Source organism: Lepidochelys kempii, chromosome 1, assembly GCF_965140265.1.
Source record: "Lepidochelys kempii isolate rLepKem1 chromosome 1, rLepKem1.hap2, whole genome shotgun sequence".
Lineage (NCBI taxonomy): Eukaryota > Metazoa > Chordata > Testudines > Cheloniidae > Lepidochelys > Lepidochelys kempii.
This window is the reverse complement of record NC_133256.1, coordinates 261,088,714-261,104,089: the sequence shown is the minus strand read 5'-3', so window position 1 is coordinate 261,104,089 and position 15,376 is coordinate 261,088,714. Positions and strand designations below refer to the sequence as shown.

At 44.1% G+C, this 15,376-nt stretch overlaps 1 protein-coding gene across 1 annotated transcript in view; it reads left to right on the top strand.

Annotated features, from left to right (window-relative positions):
- Nucleotides 1-14,424, top strand: part of LOC140904910 (suppressor of cytokine signaling 1-like) — a 28,537-nt gene extending 14,113 nt beyond the window's left edge. Inside the window, exon 2 of the mRNA XM_073327269.1 lies at nt 10,010-14,424. Coding sequence (XP_073183370.1) covers nt 10,076-10,588 — 513 coding nt within the window. The 5' untranslated portion in view covers nt 10,010-10,075 and the 3' untranslated portion in view covers nt 10,589-14,424. The remainder of the gene's footprint in view (nt 1-10,009) is intronic.
- Nucleotides 14,425-15,376: the final 952 nt, after the last annotated feature.

The following is a 15,376-nucleotide window of genomic DNA, read 5'->3' as shown; positions in this document are numbered from 1 at the left end:
TGGTTTTATGTAGAAAACCATGATTAAATTGAGTCTTCCTGACTAGTGATTTAAATCATGATTTATATCAATTTGATTTAAATCAAATCCACCCTGGTTGCTTAAGTAACCTCTATGGTGACTTTGACTTTCAGGGCTTTTTTTTCAGCTTCCTTTTCATGGAGAGGGCAGGTGGACAGGAATTCCCCTTTCTAACGCTTAGTGTGTCAATGCAATTTTTTTATATGCTCCCTCCTTTGAGGATATTGAACTTAATTATATTGTGATCCCTAATACTTAGGGGCCTAACTATTGTTTCTTCTTCAATCCACTCCTGTGGGTTACTTAGGACTAAGTTAAGGATATCCTCTCTTCCTGTGTGCTTGTAGGACTAACTGTTCCAAGAAGCGACTATTTAAATGTCAAGAAATTTTCTCTTAACCTTTCCCATTGTAACACTTGACCAGTTTTGCACCTGGGTAGTTGAAACTGTGTGTTATGACTAGTTACCTCTTAGATCTCCCTCAGCACCATTCACTCAATATCCTTTTTCTGATCAGTGGGCCAGTCGTCTCACCACGCTGAAACCACTAACAGCCTGTTACTTCTCCAGAAGTTATTTCTGTGGTCTCAAGCTGGCACAGCAGCAACTGAGCCCCCAGTGAGATGGGGACGGTGCCTGCATGGGGTTGGAGTAAAGAGGATTGAGCTGCGTCAGGGAAAAGAGAAGGAGAAGGGGGTTGAGGAGAGTCTGGCAGTCAGAGGGCAGGTGAATGGACGTAAGTGATGTTATTCATAAAAGTACTGCACTGGGGATAGGGGTGAGACCAAGGGAAAATGCACTGCTGCACATGCCTTGGTCTGAGTGTGTTGTCTGTTAGTGTTCTATTCGGATCTGTGGTGGTTACATTATGACAGACAGACAGACAGACACACACAATTGGCAACCCTTCCAGATTTATAAAGTGGTTTGGGGCCCTGCTATGAGAGGTCTACTGGAAACTCTGTACCAGGAGGGAGCCAACTTCTCCCCAAAATGTTAGTTAATTCTGTGCCGTCCCACCCCACATCTATCCATCCTCCACCCCGTCCCACATCTGCCCCTTACCCCTCAATGCACCTCTGCTTCTCCTGCATCTCCAGTGGCTCTTCACCCCCTCTACCAGGCCTCGGGGGGAGCTACAATGGAGTCCCCTCTCACCTTCCCCAGGACTGGGGCACGGGGCAGCTCCAGAGCTTATTCTTCCCCCCTCCACCTTCCCAGGCCTGATGTTGCAGAGAGAGATGGGAAGAGGAGGAAGAAGCTGACGTTTTTCAGTGGAGAGAGGGGGAGCTAAGCCACCCTGAGCTTCTAGGTTGTTTCTGCTTCCTCCTCCTCCCTCCACTCCTGCAGGAACGGGTGTCAGCTGCTCCTCCCCCCACCCTCCATCCTCCACCAAAAACTTCCCTGTGCTCCCAAGTGAAGGGGGAAGAGCTATTTTCTTCCTGCTGCAGCTCTGTCAGCTGCTCTTCCCCAGGGGGTGGGAAAGACAGCCAGTCAGAGCAGTTTTCGTCCAGGCAGCGCTGAAATTTGTGTGAAGGTTGGAGCTTCTTGCATCACAAGATAAAATCGCGATTTTGGCAACACTGCAGCTGGCCAACTACCAGAAAAGGCAGGCTTGTTAGCCAGAAAGGCAAGCAACAATTCAGTTTTTTAGTCAGACTCGAGTAGGCTAAGTAGCAGCTGTTAAAGTCTCCTAAACTTAGCATCAGCCAATATGGCTGCTGCAAAACAGTTTTGATTTTTTAAGAGGGAGAAAAATAATTCCAAGCTGTAGGCCAGAGTTAAGTAGTCCAAAGGAAATTATTTTTGCCAGAAAGGCAAGTGATAATTAAATTAGACAACTAAACCAGAGCAGGTTTGTAGTAACTAAACTGGAACTGGTTACTTACAGCTCTTGCAAAACATGTTTTGGCTTTTAGGAGAGCGATGGCCTCTCTGGTATTTTGCAGTTGCAGGGTTGTAATGAACCCGGCTGTAGCTGCTAGAGCAAAGCAGCTTAATGAAAAGCTTTCTGATAAGAGTAATCCTTTTGCAAGGTCTGTAGAATTGATTCCTTCCCTGTACATGATCGTTCTGCTGCTGATATATAATGCATGGAAGCAGGAAATGTCACTCTCTCTACATGTGGCTTCTGTTACTAGATTGCAATATAAGGAGAGCTATACATTTGCTTCCTTGCTAAACACTAGTTGTACAGTTAGTAGATGCAATTTCAGTTTTGAGTTTTTCAAATGCCCCGTAACTTGCCAATCATAATGGCCTTAACCAACAAACAATAAATAAATGGCCTCATTCTTGAATCAACCTATGTTTATAACCACAGAGTGAACAACAGAGAAAGGGCAGGCCTAAGACTTTGCAACTGTCTTAAAGAAATGAATGGCAGTTAACATTGTTAGCATAACAGTAACACCACCTTTAGCTACGTGCAAACCTCTCTGTGTACTATGCAGCCTAGGTTTGTTTGTGTCCATCCGCTCTCCATCAACCTTGGTTGGGTCTCAGTTGTGTTAGTGCTGGTGTGGACAAAGGAGATACTACAGTATTGTGGTAACAGCTTAAATAAGGTTAGCATTATGTATAAGTATAAGTAGGGGCATAGCGAGCAGATCGAGGGACGTGATCTTTCCCCTCTATTCGACATTGGTGAGGCCTCATCTGGAGTACTGTGTCCAGTTTTGGGCCCCACACTACAAGAAGGATGTGGATAAATTGGAGAGAGTCCAGCGAAGGGCAACAAAAATGATTAGGGGTCTGGAACATATGACTTATGAGGAGAGGCTGAGGGGACTGGGATTGTTTAGTCTGCAGAAGAGAAGAATGAGGGGGGATTTGATAGCTGCTTTCAACTACCTGAGAGGTGGTTCCAGAGAGGATGGTTCTAGACTATTCTCAGTGGTAGAAGAGGACAGGACAAGGAGTAATGGTCTCAAGTTGCAGTGGGGGAGGTTTAGGTTGGATATTAGGAAAAACTTTTTCACTAGGAGGGTGGTGAAACACTGGAATGCGTTACCTAGGGAGGTGGTAGAATTTCCTTCCTTTGACGTTTTTAAGGTCAGGCTTGACAAAGCCCTGGCTGGGATGATTTAATTGGGGATTGGTCCTGCTTTGAGCAGGGGGTTGGACTAGATGACCTCCTGAGGTCCCTTCCAACCCTGATATTCTATGATTCTATGATTAATGTGGATGGAGCGTGTGGTAACCATTAAAGTATACAGCCCTTCACTTGGCTCATTCCAGATTGGACTCCCTTCCAGCTTCACTCTTGGGCTCTCTATTGGAACGCTCCTCACCCTCTCTCTGCCACCATCTTGCATGACTCATGATACACTTTTATGGGATCCAATTATAACCCTTGCTGCTGATACAAAAATGCAAGCTCAGCATTCTGACTGGACTTCAGATTGCATGAAATACTTTGTAATGGATTGCCATGCTCCAGGGGACTTCTGGGATACCTCCTGGGCAGCAGAGAATTTCCCCAGTGGGTTGTGGGAGTGTGATCCCCTCCTCCCATAAATATATTGAGGCCTTTCAGAATTGCCCAGAGTTCAGCCTGGAGCTGCTCTGGGAACTCCAGAATAGATACCCAGAAAGCACTGCAGCTACACTGATTGTGTAGCACTAGTGCGGACATGAAGCAGAACTACAAATCAGCTAAATACACCTCTTTTGTATGGGTGCACTTCATGGCGTGGACTATAAACATTGCAAAGCAGTCCAGTTAAATAGAAACAATGAAACTCCATAGTGTAGACAAGGTCTTAGGGAAGTGCCTCAGAAATATGTATAGAAAGCTAGGTTTATTTTTCTGCCTGTTGATGAATCCACTAACGGGTCTGTAGCTGAGCAAGTCATTGTACATTGTATTTTTGGGACGTGTGCTCTCTTTGCTGACATAGCAGCCTTGGTAACCGGGCCAGCAGAAGGAATAAAAGACAGCTCTAGAGGTTGTGGGAATCAAGGCAGAAGAGCTCAAATCAAAATCGATTTGAGCTGCATTCAGATGGTTCAGTAGTGAATAAGGGCTGTTCAAATGGCATACAGAACAAATTTAGACAAGATGCTTCTCATGTTAGGCACTGTATCAGTCACCACTTCGAGCTTGTTGTGGGAAGCATAATCTTTGAGATCCTGAACAATTTTTAAAATTAGTTTGAAGACACTTTCGGTTTTCACTATTTAAATTCCAAAAGACAATGACCATCTCAAAGCTCTTCCTGATGCCTCTGAGGCAACTGAGAGCTATTTTGGAGGTATTCACCATGTACACTGGGTTGCTAGTCAGGCCAGAGCATTGTAGGCACTGATAATCAAGATATCATTTGACTGTCGCCAAGTGACATACCCTGGGTACAATCCAGACTAATGAGTAGTTGTGTCACCCCTGCCCTCTAACCTGGGGTGCCCTTTACAATGCTTTGCTGCTGTAGCCTCCAGTTTGGACTGCTCACAAACACTCTCCAGAATGCAAGTCACTCCCAGCTATGTCTGTGTGTGCTGCAACCAGCCAACCACATCTGGGCTCTTGCCAGCCTTGGTTATGCAGGGTGACCCCAACCCACCACAGGTTCTAGAGTTTCTCCCAGAAATGTATGTCCTGTACTGTCTAAAAAAGCTAATGTCGTCTTGGGATGCATCAGGAGAGGTATTTCCAGTAGGGATAAGGAGGTTTTAGTACCGTTATATAAGGCACTGGTGAGACCTCACCTGGAATACTGTGTGCAGTTCTGGTCTCCCATGTTTAAGAAGGATGGATTCAAACTGGAACAGGTACAGAGAAGGGCTACTAGGATGATCCGAGGAATGGAAAACTTGTCTTATGAAAGGAGACTCAGGGAGCTTGGCTTGTTTAGCCTAACTAAAAGAAGGTTGAGGGGAGATATGATTGCTCTCTATAAATATATCAGAGGGATAAATACCAGAGAGGGAGAGGAATTATTTAAACTCAGTACCAATGTGGACACAAGAACAAATGGATATAAACTGGCCTCTAGGAAATTTAGATTAGAAATTAGACGAAGGTTTCTAACCATCAGAGGAGTGAAGTTTTGGAATAGCCTTCCGAGGGAAGTAGTGGGGGCAAAAGATCTATCTTGCTTTAAGATTAAACTCGATAAGTTTATGGAGGAGATGGTATGATGGGATAACATGGTTTTGGTAATTAAATATTCATGGTAAATAGGCCCAATGGCCTGTGATGGGTTTTTAGATGGGGTAAGATCCAAGTTACCGGGAAAGAATTTTCTGTAGTATCTGGCTGATGAATCTTGCCCATATGCTCAGGGTTTAGCTGATCGCCATATTTGGGGTCGGGAAGGAATTTTCCTCCAGGGCAGATTGGAAGGCCCTGGAGGTTTTTCGCCTTCCTCTGTAGCATGGGGCACGGGTCACTTGCTGGAGGATTCTCTGCTCCTTGAGGTCTTCAAACTACAATTTGAGGACTTCAATAGCACAGATATAGGTGTGAGGTCTTTGTTAGGAGTGGTGGGTGAAATTCTGTGGCCTGCATTGTGCAGGAGGTCAGACTAGATGATCATAATGGTCCCTTCTGGCCTAAATATCTATGAATCTATGAATAAAAATTATATAAAGTCAAGTATCAGCGGGGTAGCCATGTTAGTCTGGATCTGTAAAAGCGGCAAAGAGTCTAGAAGGTGCCACAGGACTAACAGACATATTGGAGCATAAGCTTTCATGGGTGAATACCCACTTCGTCGGATTTCCGACCAAGTGCATATTCGCCCACGAAGGCTTATCTGACCAAGTGCGTATTCACCCATGAAGGCTTATCCGATGAAGTGGGTATTCACCCACGAAGGCTTATGCTCCAATACGTCTGTTAGTCTATAAGGTGCCACAGGACTCTTTGCCGGTATATAAAGTCAGTTATTCCTTTAATAGAAATAATATGCACACAGCTTGCCACCTCAAATGGAGTTTCCCAGACACTTCAGTTCAAACACACTGAATTAGATAAAACAATATAACAAGTTAATTAACTACAGAGAGATTTTAAGTGAGTACAAGAAATGGGGCATAAAAGTCAGAAATGGTTGCAAGAAAAATAAAGATAAAATGTCACCGGTGCCTAACGTAACAAACTCTGTCAAATTCAAAGCAAGGATTTCTCACCACATGCTTTCAGTAGTCTTAGTGACCAAACTTAAGTATGGACCCCTTCTCCAGTTGAATTGCTGCTTCCTTTGTCCCTTCTGGTACAGTGAATCGATTGGGCAGAGAGAGGAGGTGGGTCCATTGGGGTATCTGCCCCTTCTTTTTACATCCTGTCCCCCCTTTGAGAAGCATTTCCAGCTGGGAGCAAGGTGACAGGCAGTCTGTGTGGAAGGGAACTCCATGCTGTTTCTTTGCCAAGATGTAGATATTTTTGCCTCTGCACCCCTTTTCCCTGCCAAAGAATGGCCACTTCCCAGGTAATGGTCCATCAGCCTTGTTCACACCTGGCTGAGGCATCAGCTTGTCCTTCACCTCTGAGGAACTGGTTTGGCCATTCCCAAGACTTCTCTGGAAAACATACTTTTAGGCTATGTCTACACCAGAGACCTTACAGCAGCACAGCTGTACCAAGGCAGCCGCAACGCTGTAAGATCTCCTGTCAAGCCGCTCTATGCCGACGGGAGAGAGCTCTCCTGTTGTCAACATAATTAAATCACCCCCATCAAGCGGCGGTAGCTATGTCGTCAGGAGAGCGTCTCCCACCAACATAGCGCTGTCTGCAGCGGCGCTTCTGTCAGTGCAGCTTGTGTCGCTGCGGGGGCTGGGGGGGGAGGTTTCACACCCCTGAGTGACATAAGTTATACTGACAAAAGTACTAGTGTAGTCATAGTCTTAGTAATGATCTCAGCTTACGTCTGTAACTTCACATGTAACGCTGCTACGTGCATTTTGCCACGATGTTATTTATCAGCAGATTGGGTTTTTAAGTGATCTCTCACAAGGTATACTTTGTACAAAGATGATTACAGTCATGTGTAAGGTGTGGACATGGGTACATTCCGTCACACATCATTTGAAATGTACTGCAGAGCATGAGTCTGGACTGATATAGATCAAGATGGGCAAACTTGGGACCCGCTGTATTTCGCTGATGGACTTGCTCACCAGTTTGACTGATGTCTCTTACTTTTCAAGGTGAGAAGCTATTCTTACTTGAGGCTTTGCAAAAGTTAGGAAGTGCTGTGCTGGAACTCTTGGAAATGGATAGTCCTGGGCCTTATGTCCAAAAGCTTATCCTGATGGATGGCAAATTGAAAGAGGTAAGCATTTTGGGGAGTTTGGATGTAAAGGTGCAGAAAAATCAGATCTATATGCGTGAAGCTGCAATTTTCTTTGCTTTACAACCTGTACCCTTGAGGTCACATGTCGTAGCTGAGCTGACTTTGCTAAACTGCTATTTGGAGGTCTTGATTTGGCCAAAGGGAACGCAATTGAAAGAAGTGAGGTTCTGGCCTTGCCTCCTCAACTCAATGCTGTAGCTACATCCTGGGAAGCAAACAGTGGTAGTAATACATTTCTATAGTACCTTTGATTTCAAAGCACTTTACAGACTGGGTATATCCATTTAAGTGTGTGTGTGTGTGTTTACTTTGTCTCCTCTGTGGTGGTGAGTTCTTATAATGCAATTTTGACTATATTATTTGCTTTTTGCCCATTGATCAATCTCCTCTGGGATTTATTCTGACATTCCAAATCTCCGAAGCAGCTTCCAACAGCTGACTTTATTTAATAAATAAATAAAAATCAACCTGCCAGTGGCTGACTTCTTATCCTCCCTCTCCCCCACCAATAAAAGTGGAATTTCGTTCCCAAAATGACACACAGCTGAGGTGCAGGATAGATAATCAGTCCTGTACCAGTGATGGGTTAAAGATTCTGGATTTCACACGCTTTCAGGACTAAAAAGTGAATCTTTCTCCCACTGTAAAAGTTTCCCAATGAGAGATCAGATGGTAAAGTCACAGTTCTATATCTAGAAAAGTTCCCTTTGTTACTGCCACGGGTGGTGGTGCTGTGTCATTGTTAACCACAGTGAGAAACATTAGTGGGAAAAAGGCTAGCGAAGATGGGGCCTTAGTGGGCCAGTGTCCACATCCCCAAAACCACCACGACAACTGGCCGTAGTCCTTTGTTGGTAGATTCAGCAGAAGGACAATGGACGATGGAGACTGAACTCCTGTACCCTCCTCCAAAGCCCACTCTTAGGTAAGGAGTAAGACCTGTTAGCAGGGCCATGTGAAACAAGCTTGGCTCCTGCTGCCTGTGTTATACCTTTTCCCCCTGCTGGAGGACTTCAGGCTACATAGCAGTCAATCTGGTACAAGTACCAAACTAAATAAATTAAAGGAGGGTTCAAAATAATCAGCAAATTGAGTGATGTGATTAGCTGAGCTTTAGAACAGTGACTACTGTAGCAGGCTTCACGGGGGTTATGTTGGGGTTTGGCTTGCCTGACCAGTCTGAGGGAATGGAAAATCCCTGTCTTTTGACTGAAGGAACATGGACGTTGGTTTTTGTTGCTGTAGTACTGTGGTATGCCTGAGATAAGCTATGAAGTTTCCCAAGGTGAAGTAAGAGGAAACTGAAGCATGTCTCTTCCCCAGTGCATAGGCTGCTTGGGGGCAATTCAGTCTGCTCGCATGCTTGCCTTCTCCCTCTCATTTTCTGTCAGAAAAAGAGAGAGTGACTGGGTTAATGGAGCACGTCAGAGGATTGAGGGCAAGGTTTTGGCGGTGAGTTACTGACTCGTATGCCTGGGGAAGTGGTATGTAACAGCTCAGACTTCTCATACAGAACAAGCCTCTGGCTCAGGCTGTGGTTTTTATGTTTATATATGTGTATGTGTGTGTATATATATATATACAAACACACACACACACAGTATATATATATATATTTTATAATTGTAATAACTTAGATGGATTGATGTCTGCAGCAGCGGGCGGGTGCAGGAATCAACACTGCTAAATATAGGGAACCTGATAGGAACACAGAAACAGAAAGAGACCATGACAGTGAGAAAGAGAAGTATTCTTATTCCAGTGGCAGAAGGAGTAACAAGCAGACAATTAAAAATAGATTATCAGGATATAACTTGTTAGGGCAGAAGCATATGATCTGGAATTATTCAACAGGATTCATGGAGCACAGGGGAGAAACACCCCAGAGGCTGTGATACAGGAGACTCTCAATGGTAAGGGGCTGGGGTTGGGGAGAGGATCACTACTTGGACTCCAACCGTACCTAGCCGTATAAATGGGATTAAAATCTAACTCATGGTGATTCTGACCCACATGCTCAGGGTTAAAAAGATCATCAAATATGGGAGGTAGGTTAAATTCCTGCCTACACAGGGCATATTTTTGGGGACTGGGGCAGAGAGCTTCACCTTCTTCTGTTGTATTGAGCAGGGCTATTCTATAATTCAGTCACTGATTACAGGGGCTTGTGGGTATTGGTGGGAATCAGTCCTTCCCGGCTCCTGTTTCTTCATAGCCATATTGGTCCTCGAAGAAGAAAGTGGAGGCAGATATGAAAAATCCTTTGATCAGCCATTAAATGATAATGAACAAGATTATTTCCTGGCAAGGAAAGATCCCATCTTCAGACCTACGGTTATTCTCTAACTTGTGGGAATGTGTTGGGAAATTCCCAGCAGTGTGCTTTATTAGATTAAGATAGTCTGCCAAGGGATGTGGTGAAAGCCCCTTTGCTGGAGTCATTTAAGACTAGAGTAAGCAGATTGTTATAAGGAATAATCCTGCATTGGCTGAGGTGAGAGCCAGGGTGGAGAGAGTATGAGTTACTGAACAATTTTTTTATCACTGATTTCTGCAGCTGTATAAATTCTGTGTACCTTTTCCTCCCATTAATGTCCTTGCTCCCCAGTTTTCTTTGTATGAAACTTTATCCAATTAGAAAGACACTAAAACTCCTATCTGCCTGCCTCACTTTCATTCTCTTCTCCAGGCTGGATGCAAAGAAGAAAGTGTATTAAAGATAACATCTTTCTGGGATCCATGGGCCCTTTGAGAGATGATCAGAGGGAGGCCGGATGATCTACTGAAGGCACACAAGAACCTTTCTGTTCCACAAAGTCAGCATCGGAGCACTCCCCACCCTCCAGCTCCATCCAGGTTACCCACTCATTACCGGGCCTTCCGCAGCTGTGAGTGGGAGGTAGTGGAGCGATCGCTCAATATCCTGCAGGCCAGTGGCTTCTACTGGGGTCCCTTACCTGTGAGTGAAGCACACGCCAAGCTACAGCAGGAGCCGGTAGGGACCTATCTGGTGCGGGACAGCTCACAGGGGAACTGCCTCTTCAGTGTGAGTGTTCGGATGCCAGAAGGCCCAGTCAGCCTCCGGATCTCCTTCCGGGAGGGCTACTTCTGGCTGAAGGACTGGTTCTCGGACTGTGTAGTTAAGCTGCTGGAGATGGTGGTGGCAGGAACCCAGGCCAACCCCCTCTACTGTGATGAAATGGGGGAAACCCCCTTGGTGTTCTCCAAACCCCTCTGCAGGAACCACAGGGTTGTGCCCAAGTTGTAGGAACTTTGCTGTCAAAGCCTGGGAGCTTACAATGAGAAAAGGGAGGAAGGTCAGAGATTGGAAGAGGTACATGGGAGGGGCAGTTACTTTTCAGTGTGGAAAGGAACAAGGCATAATATCACCTGGAATGCACTGCCTATGCAGAGAGGGAGACAGCTGCATACATGTGGCAGGCAAAACTGAGCGTGTGTGACACACTAACTGAATGTGCCACTGCTGTTGGATTATACTGGGGTACGGGTGTGGGGGGGTAGCTTAAACCTGCTGACTATGGGAGCCATGTCCTCCTGAGGTAAAGGTGTGTAGCTTTTCCCTGTGGCAGAGTAGAACTGCCACAATCCAGCACTTTTTATTCCAGTTGTGATGCATAAGCTTCAGAAACACAGGCATTGCCTGTCCTCCCAGCACACCCGTCTTCTCCCTGTATTCCAAAGTGCCTAAGCTATTTCTTGCGGAAAAATCTCTCCTCGTGGAAAGGTCCAGTTGAATTTCAAAGACTTTGACAAGCTCCGATTCAATGTCATCAGGAATTGTACACTGATCTCTGATACCAAAGCAACTTGTGTGTGTGTGTGTGTTGAGAGAGAGAGAGAGAAAGATTTCACAACCAGCAGCCTTCACTTCCCTGCACCATGGAAATACATAACATGCTACTGCAGAAATACAAGAAATGACTGTCTAATATTTGCACTGGAGGAAACAGTTGTAGGCATGTGTAATAATACAGTCCCACCAGCTTCTGCATCACTTGTATTGGAAGCTGGACTGCATAGCAGCTGGGCTATACTCTAGTGGGATGATAATATATTTCAGCCAACTAAGTCTTGGTTTGGAGAGTCCATTCTGCTATTGATTGTATGAGCAGATGTGTCTAAAGCACCATAACGTGCGGTCATCTGGCAGTATGCTGCTGCCCCCTGCAGATCATCATTAAAGGAATACTCTAAAAAGTTAGGCTTTTGTCTAAAAGGGATGGAGGAATGGTTTATAAAACTTACTACTAATAAAAATGTTTTCAAAATGTCTTTGAAAGGAGCTTTCAAAAATGTAATAATTCTCCTGCAGTGCTGGAAAACCAAACAAACTAGCATTGGGCCAGTACATAAAAATCAAAGGTTCACTGGCCATGCTGAGTGAAGTGAAAAACAAAACAAGGATTAGTTAGGAACAGTACATTTCATTTCTGGTTTTTTTTAGTGTGTTAATCTAAAATATAGGTACCACAAAGAGGACAGTGTCTCAATATATAAGGTCTAGATTTCAAATATTGTATTTGTATTGCATTGAATAGTACGCTAGGTGCCTCAAAGAACAGCTAGTTATACAAGGCCCGGACGCAAAGAATACACATTATAAATGTCACAGCTGGTGAGGGTGAGAATGGGCATGGGGATTAGACAGAATTATGAAAATAAGGTCTGATAAAGATTGGGTTCATCTGAGTGACATCAGCATTTAAGCGGTGTCCCTAAAAATGTACCTATGAAAACAGATGTTTCTGTGCACAGATGGCATTGTGAGTGTGTAACTTCAACATGTGGATTTCTGTGTAACTTCAGAGCAAATGTTTGAAAATTTGGTCCATAACTTGTATTGGAACAGTTTCCTTTTAAAAGAGAAACCAACTTAAATTGCCTCAGTAGCAGATACAAAGTTAAATAACCAAGTCTGTGTTGACAAGTAGACTGTATGTTCTTGGTACCTTTTGAGGTACATCTCTTCTCTTTTTAATGTCTCAGAGGCAAGGTGTTCCTCTGATTAATAGCTTACTTTTTTTTTTTCAGCACTAGCTCGAAATGGCAAGAGTCCTAGGCTGCTGCCCACTTCAAAGTGAAAAGAGGAACTAGGCCCTGCCCCAGGCCCTACAAGGATTTTTTAAAAAGAAACTTATTCAGTGAAATTGGCATGACAAGCTCCTCAACAGCACAACCAAAGTACTCTGTCATACCGCAGGTGGGACTGATGGCAAAGTAGATGGAGAGGCAGGTGGGTCAACAGGAGGCAGTCAATGACCGCAGTATTTTGTGCCATTTTAAACTTCTTCATCAGTGTTCCCAGTCTGTAGGCGAAGCCTCAGACACTCTATTTCTGTGCATTGCTGCAGAACCACTGCCTCTGAGCTCCCTCCTCAACCATGAATGCCACCTGCCTGCCCAGTGCTGTGCGTTCCCTTACTCACCTCATCTCTGGAAGACAGGTGGGATGTAGTCCTCTCTACCTACGTGGTATTTCACTCCCCTCCTTTGCCCCACTGCAAATGCAACACCTGAAGTGTGCTGGCTGCCTTCCTCTATTTACTCCATGCACTAGGAAAAGGAACTGACTTATTTCTTCAGAGTTCACAGCTGTGCTCAGGAATGGCTCTGTTTTACAATGGTTGTGTAACACACTGAGGGAAGAGCTATCTCATGCCATTGCTTTGACCCAGCTGTGAACTGTTCTTATCCGATTGTTTGGCCTAAAAATGAGCACCTTGGGTTGTGTAGCTAACAGCTCTTGAATCATTCCATTGTTAATGGCCACGATTGCTCTATTTGAAAATTACATTAAGGATAAATAAAATACTCTAGCTCCTAATAGAAGGATCTTTTAGTTAGTTTTAATGTTCGTGCTTTATACCTAAACCACACAGCACATGCTTAACACTCTATTATAAATAGCTTAATCGGTGCACACCCCATAGGAAATTGGTTTGAGCTCTATGAATGACAACTAATATATAAGTGCTAAGTATTTTTTATTATTAATGTCTAAAACAAGGATGATACGCATGTCTGTCCCAATTAATACAAAGACAAAGGTCTCTCAGAACACAGCGTGGGACAAAGAAACCAATTTTGGGAGAACTATGGTGTGGAAACGTATTGTGGCAATTTGGGTGTAAAGGGTTTTGGAGATGGTGCTTTCCCTCCCCAGGATTATAGAAAAACTTTTTAAAACTTCTGGAAAAACATGGACTAAGTAAGTAAAACCATAACTGTTTGCTTGTGGGAGCGTTTAAATGTCTGTCTGTCTCTCTCTCTCTCTCTCTCTGTAAAGTGTGTTCTGTTAAGAAGGATTTTGCTGCTGACACTCAGTGGGAGATATTTCTGTAAGACGCATTGAATGTAGATTTGTCTATCCCCACCCCAAGAAGGAGAAAACATCTCCTGACATGTACCCTAGTGCCTCTTTGGATGTCTGCAGGTCTGTAATTTCTTTATAGTAGTCTCGTTATCTACTACCCTCAAAACCCTGTTCAGGGAGTAGGAAAGCAAGGTTGGTTCAGGTTTCTGACTGGCACACCTCAGTTTGCTGAGGCAATTATACAAACGCACATATGGATTTTTAATGTGTTCTTGCTAATGGTAAAAGTTTAAAGTTGATTGAACTCATAAGAGGTTCTGTGTATCAAGCCTTAAAGTGCTCAAGTTTTAATCCCAAACAAAGCATAAGAAACTGGAAGTTCCTAACGGATGGGATTACTAACCTGGCTCTCACCAGCTCTCTTAATAATGCTCTTGAGTCTTAACCAGTCATGTTGTAATTTTCCCAGAGTCCTTGGCTGAAATTTGTTAGTTGTCTCCCAGTGTGCACATGTGCAGCAGAGGACACCCCCCCCCAGCTGATGGCTTTTATGTTATTACTACCTCTGAGAAAAGAGTCTGTGTTCATTATGAACCCCCCTCACCAGATCAAACTCCACCTAGAAACACTGAGTGTACACAAACCCCCACATCTTATATATTGCATAGCATTAGGCATGATGAATGTTCAGATTCCTGAATGGCCCCCCTATGTTATCAGAATTCCAAATATAATTTTCCCTACACATGCAATAATGTCTCAGATTTGACCTCTCACGATGTTACCAAAACTGTATGTTTGCATTGGTATTCCTTGTAATTTGCTAGAATTGATAATTTACAAGGATAAACTCAGGTACTAGACTGTATTGACTTCTTCAGTTTAGTTTAGTTTACACCAAATATACCAGTTCCTTGGATGTATAACCCCATTAGTGTTGTATACTTGTATACTTGTATACGTAGACTGATGGAATCTTCTGTTTGTGTCATGTAATTGCCTTACAGGAAGAGGGGACACATTAGGGAGGATGTGGAAAGGAGAGAATAGGTGTCATAAAGAAAGACAAAAAAGGGAGCTGAGACAGCCATTCTGACTCACGATTCCCTTCTGGAGAGTTGTCTGAGCTTTCAGGCCACTACACCTAGTAGCACTATTGTCAGAAAAATCTAATTTTGATTCAAGCTAAATAGTTGAGTTCCAAATGTGACTTCTCTTGAATTTGTTCAGACGGGAAGGAACTGGATAGCACAAAAGAATTGCAGATGTGACTCCCAGCCCTTTACCTCTGTCACTGATTTGAGTCCAGGTCCAGGTCTGTAGTGACCTAAAGTTGTTACCATCTGCTTTTCTGAACTGAGATGTGGGGGTTTCAGTCTAGTTCCTAGTAGACAAGCATGGAAATAGGCTGGGGGAAAATCATATTGCCTGGGATGGACAGACAGTCAAGCTTCCTATCTGTTAGACCAGGACAACAAGGGATGCTGGTGGCAGGCTGAGTAATTTCAGGAGCAGCAGCTTTGATCTGTGCCAGTCAGAGGGGAGAAGAACGGGCCTAATTAATGTCAGCCACAGTAAAGCTAGACAGCTTTACAAACGTGTGGAGGAAAAAGGAGAATGCCTTGTCAATGGTTTGCTCTCAAAATGCACTAATGCATCAGATCCAGAATAAAATGACAGCACATGCATGTTTTAACAAAGCTTTTAGCCGCCTGCTTTTCA